This window comes from Anabrus simplex, chromosome 14 (assembly GCF_040414725.1).
Source record: "Anabrus simplex isolate iqAnaSimp1 chromosome 14, ASM4041472v1, whole genome shotgun sequence".
NCBI lineage: Eukaryota > Metazoa > Arthropoda > Insecta > Orthoptera > Tettigoniidae > Anabrus > Anabrus simplex.
Window position 1 is genome coordinate 81,383,667 of NC_090278.1, and position 19,151 is coordinate 81,402,817.

General features: G+C 41.4%; 1 protein-coding gene across 21 annotated transcripts in view; it reads left to right on the plus strand.

The window, feature by feature from the left end:
• The window catches only part of LOC136885226 (leukocyte elastase inhibitor), a 263,118-nt gene that overhangs the window by 199,096 nt on the left and 44,871 nt on the right, over nt 1–19,151 (plus strand). For 2 of the 21 annotated variants that reach the window (XR_010861510.2, XR_010861511.2), the window contains exon 8: nt 9,070–9,274. The exons of 17 other annotated variants lie outside the window; for them this stretch is intronic. Coding sequence is in view for 1 of the 4 variants with exons in the window: in XM_067157684.2 (XP_067013785.2) it covers nt 16,845–16,972 (128 nt within the window). In the remaining 3 variants the exon portion in view is untranslated. Of the gene's footprint in view, nt 1–3,198; nt 3,218–9,069; nt 9,275–16,844; nt 16,974–19,151 lie in introns of those variants that run through there. 2 more of the 21 variants (XM_067157684.2, XM_067157679.2) reach the window with 2 other exon arrangements.

A 19,151-nucleotide genomic window follows, 5' to 3' on the forward strand; every position in this document is an offset into this window, starting at 1 on the left:
GCTATCCGTATCCTGTGATAATTTCAACCATACAACTCCAACATACCGCACTGAGCGCTTAAGATAAGGACGCAAAACGCGCTCAGAAACGTTACGGGGACGTATTGTGTTTAACAAATGTTGGAAAATGTATTCGTAAACAGGAGACTTTTAAGCAAAGTTTTAAAATAACAATCGTTAGTTAATATTTGATATGTAAAATTTAACACAGAGTGAAGAAACCGGGCATCAGAGTTTTACTGGCATACATTACAATATTCCCCAGTGTGATGCCTTTCGCTTCTTAGAACGTTTTTATACATCTTACGCATGCGTACTGTGTGAAGCTGCAAAATTGTTTCTTGCACAATGAAAATGAAAACCTACAACCTGTTTTCCAGTCTTCGACTGGGTTAGGGATGTAATGTATGAACCATATATAGGCAATTATTACAATGGGGTCGCCACTCCCAAGGTGATTACTAATGACTGATAAATGCTATTAAATGATAATGGAGAGTGTTGCTGGAATGAAAGATGACGGGGAAAACAGGAGTACCCGAAGAAAAACCTGTCCCGCCTTCGCTTTGTCACGTGGAGTGACCGGGATTCGAACCACGGTATCCAGCGGTGAGAGGCCGCCTGAGCCACGGAGGCTCCTTCTTGCACAATATCCATGCATAATGCCTGACTTAGTGGTTTAAGCTGAAAGATCAAGAAAGCTACTACCTACCCCACAAACATCGCACTCTACTTCAAGAGCCTCCCTCGAACAAACTATTCGGCTTTCTTTCTTTCTTTCTTTCTTTCTTTCTTTCTTTCTTTCTTTCTTTCTTTCTTTCATTTTTAAAGTACTATTTTACGAACTGCGAGGTTTTATCTCTACCTTCCGTAGAGTTATGTTTACTTATCGCCCAGACGCTCTGTATGCGGTTGTATTATCTTGTTCTAGTACTGTGTATTAAATTGATTACTTTTGATTGATTTTGTACAAAGTAACGTTGTGTTTAAGCCAACCTAACCTTATTTTCCACGATATTGGGCGTAGATACTTTTGATATTTTGACAACTTGCCCGTGGGGACGTATTTTATTTCCCCCTTTTAAAACTTTCATCTAACTTTGTTTATTTTTAATTCAGTTTATCCACTTTACTTTCCAGTCGGACCGTTGTTGCCATTTTAAAGTTAGAAGCCACCTAACTTGTCACTTTTGAAATAACAAAAACTCGCAGGACATTTCCTTCGAAGAGGTTCTAAGCAGACACGTTAGCGTCAGTGGTATCAGATTTGCTCATAAGGTGTTGTTTTTAGAGTGCATGTCACGAACTATTGAAAGAATAAGAATGAGGATGGTATTAGAATTTCTGGCGTCGTGCGTTCTGTTGGTTAGAGCTATTTGGACGGACGGACGGACGGACGGACGGATGGATGGATGGATTCTTTATTTGTGACGAAGTTAGGGTTTAAAGATTTAAAAAAAATCATGTTGTTCCGTATTGAACTGTATTTCAATTTAATTGCAAAGTTAGGGCTCAAGGCATACTCTTACACTTAACCGTTGCAAGAGTAGACATCCATAGAACTTATTACTACTGTTACAGCTTTTCTACAGACAACACAATACTCCCCGCCTCCTCAAGTCTCGTGACGTCAATTCCGCATTACTAAAGGGTGCGCGAATATTTTTGATCACGTTGTGCATTAACTTCTCTTCTACGTACTGTAATATTGCAAATGTCCATGTGTCTATCATGATTATTACCCTTTTCACTGGTTTCACTCTTTACCCTTTAGTTTATATCCATTGTTGACTTTATTCTACCTGACTCATTGTGTATTTGCCGTTAGCTTTGTATTCGATTTAGTAAACTTTATCGAGAGGCAGCCCTGAATTGAAGGAAGCATTTAAAATTGAAAATTTGGACGAAAACTAATCCACAGTGATTGGGATCACCGAACATTGAAGAGGATTGCCGCAAAGAATCATAGAGCTAATGCGACATGAGTGACGTCGGGAGTCAATCATCATCCCGAACAACCTCTTTCTGCATCACAATTCTACGTGAACAGCATATACTGAATATTCCCTTGGCTTTCTTTTGCCGATACCTTCATTTTTCGATATGTTTAATTTTGCCTCTGATTAGTGTTAGAAGATGGTTGCCCATTTGACATTTCTCGTAAAACAATAATCACCATCACAATCACCATTTTTCGAAACGGTCCCCGATCGCCTCCCAATAAACGCTTGAGTTGTGTTGTCGGCAAATGGATCGGGATTTCGGAGCTTTAACACTAGTGTGTGATAAGGGTAATAAATAACTTTGCAGCCGATCAGATATTAAGAACTCAATTTTACTGGCGTCTTGAACCCCATTTGGATGTTAAAGCTGCCCAGATTCGTCAGGATATTGATTCTGATAGATGCTGGAATACTTAACTGCACTATTCCCGGAGATTAGATGTAGCTAAAGACTTACTGTGTACAACCCAACCCCAGTTGGACTTTTTTTCTTATTATATATAAATGGTATCACAGAAAAGGTCTCTTTTTGCGGAAGATGTTATGCTGTACAGAGTATTAATTATGTTCCAGGAGGGTGAGCGAGTGCAACAAGACCTAGATAGTGTTCTTAGATGGCCAGCAGACAGTAAACGGGGTAAAACATCAGGTTGTAAAGTTTCACAAAGAGTAAGTCCTCTGCCATGTCCTTTCAACTTCCTAACAAAGCGAAGTCGCTCTAAGTCTTGGCCTTTTGTTACATCGCCGTTACGGCATCCCAACACTGAAACCCTTGTAAGTGGCTTCCACTCTGGTCAGTTGTCATATTTCGTTTAGAACAAGTTGCTAGTTTGAAGAGGGGGAGAGAAAACATGATAGATATGGCAACATCTGTCTCTTGGCTTGGCGGCCTTCCTTCTACTGTATCAAAATGCACTGTACTCTTGACATCGATTCTCGGCGACTGGAAACCTCATGGCTAGCTGTAACCGTTGTAGTATATCTCTAATATCACGAAGGGTACATTCCTTCGTGGTGTTACGATTTCAGTTTTCTTTACTGTATATAAGAAATTATTTCTTATCGTACAAGATCGTGGAATTTAAGTGAGGTTTGATTTTATATCATTTTTTTACGTATATAGTATCTCATGTGTACCTTAGTTTCCTCAGTGTATCAAATGTGCATGATGATGATCAGCATTTCTGTTCCGTAGTGACACTGACAGTGTTTGCGGTCCATCGTCAGAGTCAGAGTGTGAGACTAGTTCTTTATCCTCAACGTAATTCTTCCGAATCAAATGTCAAGATCCAAGAGTTGAGAATCTAATTCTATTCCAGTTACACGCAATCCTAAGGCTGTGGCTCTGAACTTGCGAAATGGTGAAGACCTTAGTTTCACTTGAGCGTAAGGCATAACGTCCTAGTCCTGGACGATTGACCTGTTTTAAATATACTGTAGTCATCTTAAGATATTAGTTTCTCTGAAAATATCATTCAGACTAAACTAAAATGTAAGTCTATGCAGATAGACTATAAAACTGTAAAACTGTCTCCTCATTAAATAAAAACATAATTGCAACATCCTTGAACAGGCTTGATTTACAGCCTCCATTTTGAATCCATAAGGAAATATACAATATGCTGCTTCTGGTGGTTGAAAGTATAGCTACCATATTATTAATCATAGATGTGAAATATCTGATTACCTTGTTTAATAGTACAATACGGTACAAGAGACAGTACAGGTGTGTGTTGAAATACTCCAAAGATACCGGTACAAGACGAAACATCATTAATGTTAAAACCTGAAAAATAAACGTTCTTATGGAACTAAGTACTTCTGCTTGTTTGAGATACGGAAGAATTGAAAAGAATGGGTCTTTGTTGATGTAAAATTGCTGATTTTTTAAAAAGGATTCTTTGTAGTTTCAAAGATATTTGTGCGATAATCGTATGTTCATTAAAGGAATATCTTAGTCGAGATTTGTACAAGCTATTGCTGATGAAGTCCCTTTCAAGAGAGAGGTGTAATCTTAACAGTAAAAAAAAACAACAACAACATTAGTAATAACAAGGAAGGCTCCATTGATTTCTTTGTTAGTTCGTAGTTCAAAGACAGTGTTATCTTTTCTGGCTTCTGTTCTCTATTTGAACCTGAAACGTGTCAGTAGTATATAGATATAACTGTATTATAGCAAATCTTTTGCAAACGCTTTCCCTCATTGTAAAATTTGGACGACACTGAGACACTGCGTTAAATTACGGTAAAAATCTAAGTGGAAAGAAGAAAATGGCATTGTAAGAATGGATGGTTTCCAACTGGGAAGATGTGTCTGTCATAGTCAATGGCGTGCGCATAGAGAGGTAAGCTTGAAGGCAACATTAATTATGTTTACCACTGCGTCTCTTAGACCACTAACGGTTTGAAAGTGATTAAAACATTAGGCAACTATTCCAGTTATGTTACATGTTCAACGTCCATGCAATTGGTGTACATGTTTCTGGTGTAGAGGAATTCTTTAACGTGCCCGAATTCAGTGGCACGAATTTGAAGCATTTAGGCTTGTGTACACCGCAAAAGAAGTTTCGGAAATTCAATGCAATAATAAAGAATTACAAAATGTTCTTTATTGTATCACACACACACACACACACACACACACACACAACGTGGAAATGTTTTTGTTCCGATATACACACCTAAAAAATGTGTTGCGTCACCTCGGTTCAAAGATCGCCGGAACACTGACGCTGAATGATTTTTATTGCATCAAGAACACGGTCCCCTTGATTGTGTCTAGATGTCACTAAACCTTCCCAAAGATGTAAAACAACCATGCATGAGCAGGACCTATATAATGGAGTGCGTACGACAGCCGATCAGTTCCAGTCATTCCACCAGTTGTAGTTTGTAGTTCTCCCATGCCTAGAACGCCAATACCGCAGTTTGATCGTATCCGCATTGTTATGTAGTCAGGAGGAGCTTTCATCAAGGGAAGTTTCCAGACGACTTCGAATGAACCAGAGCGATGTTGTTCGGACATGGAGGAGGTACAGAGATACAGGAACTCTCGATGACATGCCTTGCTCAGGCCGCGATTGCAGTGGATGACCGCTACTTACGGATTTCAGCTCGGAGGAACTCTGAACGCAACTCTAACATGCTGAATATTGCGTTTCGTTCAGCCACAGCACGTCGTGTTTCGACTCAAACTGTACGCAGTAGGCTGCATGATGCGCACCTCCATTCCCGACGTTCACGGTGAGGCTCAGCTTTGCAAGCTAGACACCATGCAGCGCGGTACAGATGGCGCGGTGAACATGCTGAATAGACCCGTCAGAATTGGCATCACGTTCTCTTCACTGATGAGCGTCGAATATGCCTTCAAGCAGACACTCGTCGGAGACGTGTTTGGAGGCAGTCTGGTCGTCAGGCTGAACGTTTTAGACACACTGTCCAGTTCAGCAAGGTGGTGATTCCCTGATGTTTTGTGTGGCATCATGTGGGGCCGACGTGCGCTACTGGTGGTCATGGAAGGCGCCGAAACGGCTATACGATACAGAAATGACATCTTCCGACCTATAGTGCAACCATATCGGCAGCATTTCGGAGAAGCATTCGTCTTCATGGACGACAATTCTCGCCCTCATCGTGCACATATTGTGAATGAGTTCCTTCTTGATAACGACATCGCTCGACTAGAGGGGCCATCATGTTCTCCAGAAATGAACCCTGTTGAATGTGCCTGGGGTACATTGAAAAGGGCTGTTTTGTGTCTAAATGGCCCACCAACCAATCTGAGAGATCTACGCTGAATCGTCCTTGAGGAGTGGGACAATGCATTGATGAATTAGTGGATAGTATGTCACGACCATACAGACGTGCATCAATGCAGTAGGGCGTGCTACTGGGTATTAGAGGTACTGGTGTATGATGCAGTCTGGACCACAACGTCAGAAAGGCTAGCTGTATGACTGTACAACTTGCAATGTGTGGTTTTCATGGGCTATGAAGAGAGCTGAAATGTTGTTCGTGTATATCTCCATTCTATTTGTAAGTAAAGGTTCAGGACCTCTTAGCACCAAGGTGATGCAAAACATTGAACGACATCTGGGAGTGTCTGGGTAGGTCGTGGACGACAAACAACGACCGCTTTCAACCTGTCCCATGCATGCTGAATGCAGTTCATGTCCGGTGAATTAGCTGGTCAGCTCATACGGTTGATACCCGCATTGAAGGTGAGCATTGTCGTCGACTGAAGTGAATTCGCAATCATATTAATCGAAGAGTTTCATGGGTCCACCGATGGGCACTTAATGTCCCTCAGTTGGTATCAAATTTTGCTGTCGTTAATGTTAGGCTTACAACAAATTGGGTGAGCAATTAATATAATGTAATTTTAAATCAATATTTAGTTTATATTGAGCAGTTAATTTCAGAATTGACTCTTTTAGGAAAAGTTTTTTTTTTTTTCAAATGGTCTAGGCATTCCCTTTTTGTTTTCTGGTGTGAAACTGTGTTTTTAACTTTAAGAATATCAAAGAAATACTATGTGTTTTACGTTAATTTTGTATTGTTCTATGCGTTAACTCAAGGTATTTCTGAAAGTTTAAAATCATTTTTAAGATGGATACTTCATAATATGAATGACATATAGATGAGGGTGTTTGTGCGTAGTTTGAAGCTTATAAGCTTAATTTTTTCAGAAACATTTTCAGTTCTAGAAATAATAGCCAGGTAGAGAGGGAGGGAGAGTCTCAGAAGTGATTCAAATGTCTCCGCAGGAACTTAAAATGTGGCTGAAAATTCAGCAATAAAAACGTAGCTCCATATTCCCCAATATACCAACATTATTTTCTTGTGTAACATCTGAGTAGAGCCCTTGCTTAAATTCTACATATCTGGTGGAGAGGCAACTCTTGTATTTTATGGTAACATTGCTGACTAGATTCCTGAGCAGAATGCCACATCTCATATAAGGTTTCTGCAGTATTTGTTTCTTGTCTTACTAACCGTAATATTGTCGTAAATTTGAATGATTCATAAACTGGCAAATTGATTTTCAGAGTATAATCTCATAATCCACCGATTTCCGTATCCCTTTTCCCAAACTCGTGCTGATTTTCGTCCACAATTCATCCATCTCTTCCTGGCCTCACGGGCCTGCGCTTTTCTGGTTGATTTTTTCACGGAGGCCGTCGTAAGTCAATCGAAAGAGCATTGGACGAGAATTCCGAAGAATTCCCCACGAGCGTCCTGTTGACAGTATGACATAAATATTTCGTATGGCTGGGAATCAACTGAAATTAGCTATACGCAAAATGCGTGACGCGTTGCTACCTAGCAACCGTGCAGACTATGGGCCGATTTCGGAAACGATGACTAGTTGCAAGCCTTAGACAACGTCTACCTCATCAACGTCAACGTTAGGCATGATGTTCCATTGCATAAACATTGTTAAGCTGGACGTCGTTAGGTTCCAATATTGGCACGAAGATGGAAACAGAAATATCTTCCGTGCAACTCTTCGCTTATCGTAACCAGTGAAATTCGTCGGTGCGCGCGCCAATAGTTAGTCAGCTGTCGTCTTCCTACACATGGCTTAACATGAACATGACTTGCCCGCAGATAAGAATATCGCTTTCGACGGAAATGAATTCTCAAAATATTATTGAGATTAAGCAACGGACCACCGTAAGAGAAAGTGTGGCCTTGATTGCACTGCCGTTACAGTGAGTGTAATTTAAATAGCATTGGCGAAAGGAAGACGAAACTATAGTAGTGTGTAATCGAATGAGTTGTACAGGCCGTATGGATGTAGCTTGCATTCTGGAGATGGTTTTCCGTAGTTTCCCCATTTTTACGCCAGGCAAATCCTGGGGCTGTTGTTATGGTCACGGCTCTTCCTTCCCAGTCCTTGCCTTTTCCTCTCATCTGAATTAGCGAGACGATTATTACCCTGGGGGGGGGTGAATCACACACACACATCTTTGTAGTCTCACTATTATGTGTGCTTACTTGGCCATTTAATATAATAACAGCATCCCTCGCGGTTGATGTGACAGCCCTCTGACGATGTAGTCGAAGTGGCCTATAATTCCAAGGAAATCATTCAAAATATAATAAAAATATATCTGTTGCCAAGAATTGTAGTCATGTTGATTTTTACCGGACTGACAAAGTGTCAGGCTCAAGAAACAAGACCTTTATATTCCCTTGAAAAGCGGAATATTATTTTAAACTGTACCTCCCTGTACATTTCAAATGAATTACGATCCACAGACCAAACTTTCTTTCCAGAATCGTCTCAACATAATAAGAATTTATATGTTTCATGGTACGTGACCTCTGATTGTAATTCACTCCTAAAATTTCAAGTTCGGCAGTGTTTAAATATGACTGGTTGAACATCGGTTTTAAACAGTGTCTACGTGATAAATAACGTCTTTGCAATGCAATACTTACACAATGTTTAACCGTAAACATCGTCTGAATACAATTTCTGAGTCTTATGGCTGGCATTCATCTGAAATTAGCTATACAAAACGCGTGGCGCTATGTTACCTAGCAACCATTCATGGATGGCCATGACCGAGAGAAATGCAAGACATATTAGCGTATTTATAATTATTTGATTGATTTTTTCAAAGTGAAATTTGACACTATTTTTGTTTCTCCTATCTTAATATCCCTCTGTCCCTTCGGTGTATTCTTTGTGTACTCAACACGACCTAATAAGGTGGAAGTCTGTTTCAAGTACAGAACGGTCGTGAAAGCTAAATATTAAAGAAAAGGAATGTAAAGGCCCACAGTGGGTGACTAGCGCGCACTCAACAGTTGTGTTGGCCGTAGTGTCACACCTGTTGCTCAGGTCAGTGTCATCACAACAAGAACGATCGGTGGCCACCGTAGCTCAGTCGGGAGAGCATCGTTCGCGAAATCCAAAGTTTGGGAGTTCGATTCTCAACGGTATGGTGTCCGGTTTGCAATTTTTATTCCGTATTTAAAATCACTTCAGCATGTACTTGGCACGACCTGAAAGGGATTTGCAGGTTCAAATAAAAATTTATTTCTTTCCCCCTAGCTGCATTGGTTGCTGTGCCTTTATGCTTGATCCTGCCAGTACGGACCTTGACGTTCAGAGCTGATCATCCATTCGTTTTCCTACTGGTCAACAAACCTGGAGGCGAAGTACTTTTCATGGGCAGGATACGGTCTTTGTAATGTGAGTGGTAATGTGATTGAGGTTGCGGCACCCCGGACAATTTTCAATGTCTTTCAGGAAGCAGGTAAGTTGGTTTCGTATGAGGTAACTTGGTGTGGCTCTAAGTGGATAACAGCTGGCGCTATCCCTCCTACCTTGCTATAGTTCCAATTAGTTCAATAAAAGAAGTGGTCCTTTTCACATCAGTATTGCTGCTTATATGTTGTGGGGCAAATGCTGAGGAAAATGATTCCTTCAACTGGTGCGAAGCAAAGAAGTAATTGCTTCCAGTTACTATATTTCACAAAACCTATTTCACGATTACGAACAATATTGTGGCAAGAGATCTACAGAAATCTGTACCTTGGTCGTTGTTGCTCTATGCTGACGATGTGATTTTAAGGCCTCTGAGGATTAGACTGACTTACAACTAAGAGTCCAGGCATGGACCACAAGCGCCTCACAGAATTTGGACTACGGTTTAACGTTAAGAAAACTGAATATTTGACATTACAATTCAAATTAATGGCGTTGACCTTCCATAGACAATGTCATTTAAATATCTTGACTCGACAGGTACAGCAGATGGAATCCTCAATTGTGAAATATCAAATCGCATGAGCAGCGCATGGCTGAAGTGGCGCTCAGTGGCTTGTGTCCTATGTGATAAGGTGATTCAAGACTGGCTAAAGTTTATCTACGGTGAGTTTCTCTCGTCGTTTGGCCGGCAGGCGCGCTCAGCCCGTTGACTCATCACTTCCCGCTACACAGCGCAGCGACAGCACAGGAATGCCCGCACTTCGCAGTTCAGGTCCGTGCTTAGACCGTGTATTAAGTGTTGATCTGTCGCTCCAACTGTCTCGAGTTGTGAAGTGTTTACTTCGCGGCATAATTTTCATAATGTACGCGGTAGAGGGAAGGATATTTATATACGATAATTACATGAAACCCGGTTTACGTCCTCCACATAGAGAGAACGTGCGAAAACTCGTAAACAAATTGAGAAACTGGATTTTACTGGATAAGAAGCGAAGTGTTAAAAAAATGTCTACTTAACGAGGAAAAAGTAAATGAAATCGCAGAAAGATTAGAACATACGGCAACAAAATCCCTAAGACAACTTGGACAAAAAGCCGGGGCTTCGAAGAGTTCAGTATGTGGGGCTACGAAAATGGCCCACACGGCAACATTTCTGGTACGTGAGCTGCGATGAATAGCACATTCGTCTGAAAACACAACCTTTGCATGGCTCACTGCATTTGGAAATTCAATTAGTAAAGCACGGCATGCTAAAACGCGCTTATTCCGGTCTCTATCCGATAACTCGTTTACGAACGTCGGTCGAAAAGGTAAGGTGTTTTTTAATGCAATCTCGCATAGATATTCTTGGTATATCGAGTTCCGAAGCACTTTTACCCGTCGAACTTCATGGGAGATTGTTCAGTCGAAGCACAGACTCGAGCACGTTTCCTCCCGTATCTTCTTCCTTCCACTCCATGGCCTGTCTTTAACACTGCCCGACCGAGCTCGATAGCTGCAGTCGCTTAATTGCGGCCAGTATCCAGTATTCGGGAGATAGTAGGTTCGAACCCCACTATCGGCAGCCCTGAAGATGGTTTTCTGTGGTTTCCCATTTTCACACCAGGCAAATGCTGGGGCTGTACCTTAATTAAGGGGGGAGACCTAGCTCAACACGGGAAAAAGCAGGCCAATATTTATTCGATTGTAAAAAATGCTACAAACGTTGTTGAAAAATTCTGCACATATCCCAGTATTGGCATGCTTCCTAGCAATCAGAAGCAACTGCAATAATGTCAAAATTCTAATTATAACATTTTAAATTAAATTTCCCGCCTTTTTAACAATATATCACTGTTTCCCTTATAAGTCCCAAGTTTATAAGAATTTTCGTACTTTTCCTTTTTTAAAGTGTATATCAAACTCCCACCTACAAAATGAACCTCAATCACTAACATAGATTGTGATTTAAATAGTTTTGTCGAGTTTTTATTCCGCGTACCTGAAAATACTAAAATAAATATTTTATATAAAATCTAATATAAATCCCATTGACCTGAATGAGGTACAGATTGTAGTACAACACTATGGGAGGAAACCCTGAAAAAATCGTTATTATCCGTGAAACAGTAAGAGAGTTATGAAGGAAACTGTGATATTTTGTTATAAAGGCGGGAAATTTTATTTTAAAATGTTATTATTAGAATTTTGACATTATTGCAGTTGCTTCTGTTTGCTAGGAATCTTGCCAATACGGGGATATGTGCAGAATTTTTCAACAACGTTTGTAGCATATTTAACAATCGAATGAATATTGGCCTGTTTTTTCCCGTGTTGAGCTACGTCTCCCTCCGGCCACGGCCACTTCCTTCCCACTCCTAGCCCTTTTCTGTCCCATCGTCGCCATAAGACCTATCTGAGTCGGTGCGACGTAAAGCAACTAGCAAAAAAAAAAAACCACTGCCCGAGGCAAAAGCACGTCTGTCCTAATCGGTAAGCGTTGTTTTTCCCGGTGGAGCCTTATTAAACCTTTCCTGGAATGCTCGCATAATATGTCTCATTGTCTGCCCTGGGTGTTGTCGTTAGTGCGCGCGCACACACACACACACTTGCCACTAACCGCTCCTCAGTAGTGTAACTCTTACCGCTCACATATGTCATGCCTTCACACTAACACTCGACTACGAGAATATGTATTCCAACACTTGATTCCAACAATTAATAACCTACCAACCTGCATAAATAACATTTGATACTAAACAGTTACTGGGGTACGGGGACTTCTCGCCCACCCTATGGGTAGTGACGATAGGTAACTGGTTAGTATGGGTTAGTAATTTTACTGTCGACATTTTAGTTCGTAATTCTAAACGTATTTACACATCTTCAAGCCGTGGCAGTTCCGTTGGGCGCGCTGGAGCTTCTTCATAGCCCCTGTGGTGGAATGTGATTTGGAAGTCAGAGGTGGGTATTGGTCAGTCTAGTGCCAGGATGTTTAGGCAGTAATATATATATAGGTTAGAAGGCAAACTTTCTGAACCGAGTGACAAGTATACTTTACCGTATGACGATTATGCTACGAGGTTTGCATACCCATCAGGGGCACGGTCCCATCGGAACACCTAGAATTTGTTACTCTCGCTACATTACGAAAGAGCGGGCTAGCCGGCACCTCCTAATAAGAAAAAATAGTTTGCATTTTAACCTATAACTAAAAATCAGGGTTCTGCTCATCTGTGTATTCTCAATGAAAGAATGACAACGTTATCAGGGAATACAGCTAAAGCGATACGAGGACTTCAAGTCCGAAGAAACACCAAAATGAATGTGAGGATGTAGCACTGGTGTGTCTATGAGGGCCCACGGTGTTCAGAACACAATCGACGACGGCATACTCCAATAAAAGGGACGGGAAATATAATCGGAAGAATTGACCGGCGGGTTGTATAACAACAAGGAGCTTTGATGTAACAAGTGGTCCTTCAGGTAGATGGGGTACGGACCATTTTTTTTTTTTCATACTTATAGTCTGCCGAGGTGGACCATCGAATATGAACGTCCCAAAGCCAGGCATTCTCTAGAAAATTAGTCTTCGACAAAATTCAAGTGCCTTATACAATTACACGTTCATGAAGTAGCAAGTGAACGCGTAGCTTAGTGGGTAGCGCGCGAGTGTAGTAATTGAGGGGTGGCTGGTTCAAGTCCCGCTGCGGGCTGTGATTTTACTTCTTCACTTATGTTTAATTCTACGTGTATTCCAGGTAAGAACACTTCGTCGTTGTACCTGCGAAGACACTATGTGAAATATTTGAGCTTAGGACTTTGGCTGGTAAGGTTTTGCTTTCTTGAGATCCTATACACACTAAGTGACGACAGGCGGAGGCGTGGTGCAGGCGAGGAGGGAAGCGCAGTGTTTCGACGCCTCCTCAACGTAAACATATGGGCCAATGAACACTGAGGTGACAAGGTGCAGGCGGTCGTCCCCTCGCCACCAGCACGCTCGAGTCTGAGGAAGCGCGGCCTCCCTTATTCACTGTGGTGCAGAGGCCTGTTGTTTCGTGAGACTGTCCCTTATCAAGGCTACAGAATTTTTGATACGTTTCAAGCTCCCTCGATACCGTCAAAGGCTCCGTGCTTGCTTCTTTTTAACCACGAAGGGTGAACACAAACCTCCTCCTCGCTGTTTAGTTACATTAGACAACAAGAGCTAGAATAACACCCACCCACGGTATCCCCTGCCTGTCGTAAGAGGCGACTAAAAGGACCTCAGGGGCTTTTAACTTGAGAGCGCGGACTGGCAATCACGGGGCCCTTACCTGAGTCCTAGCATTGCTTCCACTTACTTGTGCCAGGCTCCTCACTTTCATCTATGCTATCCGACCTCCCTTGGTTAACTCTTGTTCTTTTCCGACCCCTACGGAATTAGAACATTCGAGGCCTAGGGAGTCTTCCATTTTCACGCCCTTCGTGACCCTTGTCTTTCTTTGGTTGCTACCTTCATCTTTGGAAGTGTCGGGGTCTTCCATTTTCTCTCTCTGATTAGAGGTTGATTGCCCAGTTGTTTCCTTTCAACCCGGCACTAGTGGCGCTCTTACTGCATACAGAAACAATGACACCGGGTCACCATGACCCAGCATTCTGATTGTGGATGTTTTTAAAAACGCATGATGTTTATATAAATTCATACATCTACAAACGTTCTCAGATTAAAATCAAAATAAAATGTGTTCATTAACCAACCTACAACAACAATCAGAATGAAATGGATTGCAAAGTTACACCTATAAGAATTAGCTCATAAAAATACAAAAATGGTTGGTGTTATGAACATGTCCCTTGAAGCTGTCTTATTTAGACAATAGAGCGTCAATTTGTGTGCATTACACGGACTCGTTAAACATACCAGCCTGCCGTGATTTCCGCAAACAAACTTGTAACAAACTGGACAGGAATGATGTCTTTGTGTCCTTGTTGCTGGGACAAAACTCGCATCTCTTCATTTTTCGAGGGCTTTACTGATGGTTCATTGCCTTTGTATGAGTTTCCTCATCTTCTGAGTATAAATATTTTAGACCTCAGTCTCTTTGGCAGACTCATTTGCTGCAGTCTCGATCTCATAAAATCCACAAACATTTCCTGTTCTTATAACTTCAGGAACTTCCTGCTAACCATACGCCTGTTCCCACGTTTGTCATTGCAAGAAAACACTATATGAGCATTGATTGCAGCTAAATTAAGGATAAAATGTTGATAGAATACAAATGTACGAACAAATTAAAAGTATGACAACGGATACAAACTGCACACGAAACTAGTGGCAATGGGTCACTGTGACCCGGACATGTCAACAATGCACAAGGAATGGGCACGAACTGAGATATGGAGAGAGCGACGCCAGGAAGGTACTAGGAGGGGGAAGGCAGTTACTGACCGGTTGAGGAATTAAAAGCAGAAATGTGTGGTGTTGGGTCATGGTGACCGAGCGCCACCATTCTCGGGTTAAAACAACAATCACCACCACCACCACAATGTCACGTGAAAATCGTAATTTTCTCCACCATTCCTGCCCTTTCTGTGCAGCTTACTGTATACTTACTACGCCCCGCCTCGGCTTGTTGCCACTTTTGTGTGCATTGGGATCGGCCCTTCAGGTTCAAAACTGCGAGTAACCTCAGCGAGTTTTCGCTCGTTATGGTATATGTACTGCGGGTCAGTATATCTTATTACCACATAGCCGTTTTCGCAGGCGCAACGTCTATTTTTTACTGTTCAAAATTTGCGTGGTTAAATCTTTCTGTTTATAATCTGTGGGCCTCATTTCTCTCTCGGGGTGTTTTTTTCCTTGACGTGTAGTTTCTGGAACAGTGTTACTCCTTTGATGGTTACGGTTCTTGTCCCGTATAGGAAGTGTTTCGGTGGGGCCATCAGGGCCACGTTAAGTCTTGTTATCTTTGGAAGCGAACTGAACTATCTCCAGTCTATTATTATTATTATTATTATTATTATTATTATTATTATTATTATTATTATTATTATTATTATTATTATTACCGTGGTTTGGTGGATTAGCAGAGGTGAAAGAAGGTGCCGGGGTGAATGGGTCTAACTACAGAATTAAAGTTAATTTAGAACTGTAACAAGGTTATATTTGTGAACTTTAACAATCATCAACAACAAAACTTTAACAGCTTTTAATTTGGGAAAATAACAATTTGGAAGCAAGACAAGAAAGATCCAAGATACCAGAATTTTAACACCCTTGGGCTACAAGACCCTAGTTTTACAAAAGCACAATTGTTCCAGGGGTAGAAAACCCCTAATACATGGAGCACTTGCTCCCAACTTTTAACCTTAAGCCTCCCAGAGGCAGATTTCAAACACTTGAAAGAGCTGACCCGCTCTCAGTTTTTCAAGCCTATTAAATGCAATGCCAGACTTTACACTTAATTGCCATCAAGGCACAACTTACACAAAATGAAACGGGGGTATCTCGTACCCAACCTACTGGGCCTTGCACTCCTAAATGAAACTTCTTAAAACCTCAGAGGCACTAGGCCGATGAAACAGGGGCTATTCCCAAGCTATGGAGGTGACCCGTATAAGGAGATCTAAACGTTAGGGAAGAGAAGAAAATCAGTTACCAAAACGTAGTCACCTCAAATCAAAATTAAGGGGAGCTCGAGAGGGTAAAGCACTCTCTATCCCCGATTTACAGTTAAAGATATATGAAGTCTTTACATAAGCCGGCACAAATTTACATTTTTAAGAAGGTAGGTTACATTGTAAAAGTTTCGGACCTTTCCCGAGGGTTAAACTACTGGGCTAGCAAGAAATGATGATGTTAAACGGCCATTACCTTACTGAAGAGCTGCTGCCTGATGAAAGAGGCGCTTCCCGCCTCCTGCTACACGTCCATACACTAGGTTAGATGTTGATGAAGAGGCCGAGAGACAAGAAAATCAGCAGTTTTTATACCCTCGGGGAAGATTCGAGACCTTTCATGAATAATTCAGACACCCACAGGCCTTTATTGGGTAGCTTAAAGTTACACATCAAAATCGAAGAAGAAAGACACGATTGGTCAAAAATTAATTACAGAAATTCTGGATTGGCTAAGTTCAAAACTGGCGGAAAGAAAGATTAATATTGCCAACCCACAAATGAAAGAACGAAATTTAGTAAAGAAAAACTTATGAGTACAGAATTTCTTCAAGAAGGTTCCTTCACTTCGCACCAGGGTGCATGATCATAGTTTTTAGGTCGTGACATCTATGAGAGAATGGCCAAACTTCTTGATAAATAGTAAACAAAAACACGTCGAAATTCACACAGTGACATCTTCTGAGAAAACTTATGAGTTGATCCAGTTTTTTTTAAGTTCAGAGTTTCTCCAGTAGAGGAGTACTTTAAGGCGGAAAATTCGAATGTGCGGCGTAGAGGTGTACCGCCCGATACTATTATTATTATTATCATTACGAGCTTTAAAGTTTTATTAGATCCTTTGTATAGCATATGAGAGCTAAGAATCATATCTTTTACCGTGAATACCATGGTGATCAAACATTAACAAAATTGGCGTTTTTTTAATTCTTTGATATTTCTCTAATCTTATTTCGACTTTTGTTTCCACTCTCCAGCTCTGTTGATCACTATGGATTGTCTCGATTCTCCTTTGGAGTTCAAAGCTGACCACCCATTCATTTTCCTCCTGCTGAACAAGTCCGGAGACGAAGTGATATTCGTGGGGAGGATGCTGTCTGTTTAGAGTGAGTGCCTTTTTTTTTTCTTTCTGTGAACTGTTTACGTCCACCCGGACAGATAAGAATGGAATTTTGGGCGAATGATCAATTAGCATGCCCTAGATTTAATGGCAATAATTATTTTACAATAAAAGTTAACGGTATTATTATTTATATATAATTCGCTGGGGCTATCAAGGACCACGTTAAGTCTTGTTGCATTTGACACTGAACTTGGCCTTCTTTAGAGCCCAAATTTCCCTCATTCTTTGTGAGTGGGCCTGCTTACGCTCCTCTGTCCAAGGGGTTCCGTGTCTTCTCTTGGGTTGCTCGTCTCGGTTTAGCCCGTTCGTCAATATTTTATTGCGGAAGAGATCTCTGTTAAGGGCGTCTTCAGCTGAGATATGTAGAATTTGAAGGTCTTCTTTGGTATTTCTAAACCAGGGAATTGTGGTTTTGGGGTTTGAATCAAAAAAGTGAAATATTTCTTTAGTTAACTTTCTTCCGTCCATTCTTTTCAGATGACCGTAAAATCGAGCCCGTCTTTTTCTGATTGTATCGGTAATTTTCTCTATTTTGCTGTAGACTTCCTTGTTGGATCTCTTTTAATGGACTCCATTTCTGTATTTTGATCCCAAGATTCCTCTCACAATTTTGCGTTCTTTTCTCCAGTTCTTCAAGGAGTCCTTTGTTGGCATTTAGAGACAGGGTTTCGGCTGCATATAGAACTACTGGCTTCAGAACTGTTTCATAGTGACGTATCTTGGTGTTTTGGGAAAGGCATTTTTTGTTGTAGATTGTGCGGTTTGGTAGACTATTTCCAGTTTGCGTACTCGCTCCTGAAGTGCTTCTTTGTCCAGTCCATTTTTCATGATGATCTCACCCAGGTATTTGAATTTGTCTACTCGGGTGATGTTCCCATATTTTGTATGGAGTTTTGGTGGAGCCTCTTTGATGTTAGTCATTACTTCTGTTTTCTCAAACGATATCTGCAAACCAGTTTGTTCGGCAATTTCCTTTAAAATTTCAACTTGAGCTCTAGGTGAAGTTCCCGGAAGCTTTGAGCCGTCAGCTGAGAAATATACCGATGTTTCTGTTTTAGTCATATAAAACACTTTATACTAAAAATGAGATTTTGACAACACGAGCAGAGTTTCTCACTCTTAACCTATTGGACTAACAAGCACAGTGTATGAAAATGACAAATATTAAGGGTTTCAGTACTTCCGTATCGTTTGTAATGAAAGCTAAAACATTATTTAGTATGAAAACATGAGTCGTCTATGTACAGTGCGAGCGTTACTCGAGTTGCCGGTTATTCACTGTGTCGTGTCTGGACGAGTGGATGATGCATTAGCCGCCTGACCCATATAGGTCGTTCAGTGATGGCATGGCCTCGGCTAGTCTGCGATAAGCTTTCCGTACAGCTGCAGCTCCTTATGCACCGGTAATTGATCCTTTTACTGCGCTCTATGACCACCGAATTGTGTTGAACATCGTATTTTAGTGCACTGTAGATTTTGACATGAATTTCTTTTATGGCTGGGGAGAGTGTGTTAATTTGCGTCACGAATGCGTGACGTGAGGTTACCTAGCAACCGTGCAGGCTGTGATTTGAAGATGTTCATGACTGAGAGACATATTACCGAGTGAGTTGGCCTTGCGGTTAGGGGCGTGTAGCTCTGATCTTGCATTCGGGAGGTAGTGGGTTCGACCACCCCCCTACCCCGCTATCGGCAGCCCTAAAGATGGTTTTCCGTCGTTTGCCATTCCTGTCCCGTCGTCGCCATAAAACCTATCTGTGTCAGTGCGATGTAAAACAGATTGTAATAATAAAATGATCACCACCACCACTACCATTGCTAGATCAACGTTCACCGAGCTCAATAGCTGCAGTCGCTTAAATGCGGCCAGTATCCAGTATTCGGGAGATAGTAGATTCGAACCCCACTGTCGGCAGCCCTGAAGATGGTTTTCCATGGTTCCCATTTTCACACCAGGCAAATGCTGGGGTTGTACCTTAAGGCCCAGCCCTTCCCTGTCCCATCGTCGCCATAAGACCTATGTGTGTCGGTGCGACGTAAAGCAACTAGCAATTTAAAAAAATGATCAACGTTCTCTCTGAAAGGTTCTGAAAGTTACAGCAGACTACCTAACAGCGATTACTGAGGACACTCCGCGCGACTTGATAATGGTTAAGATAGG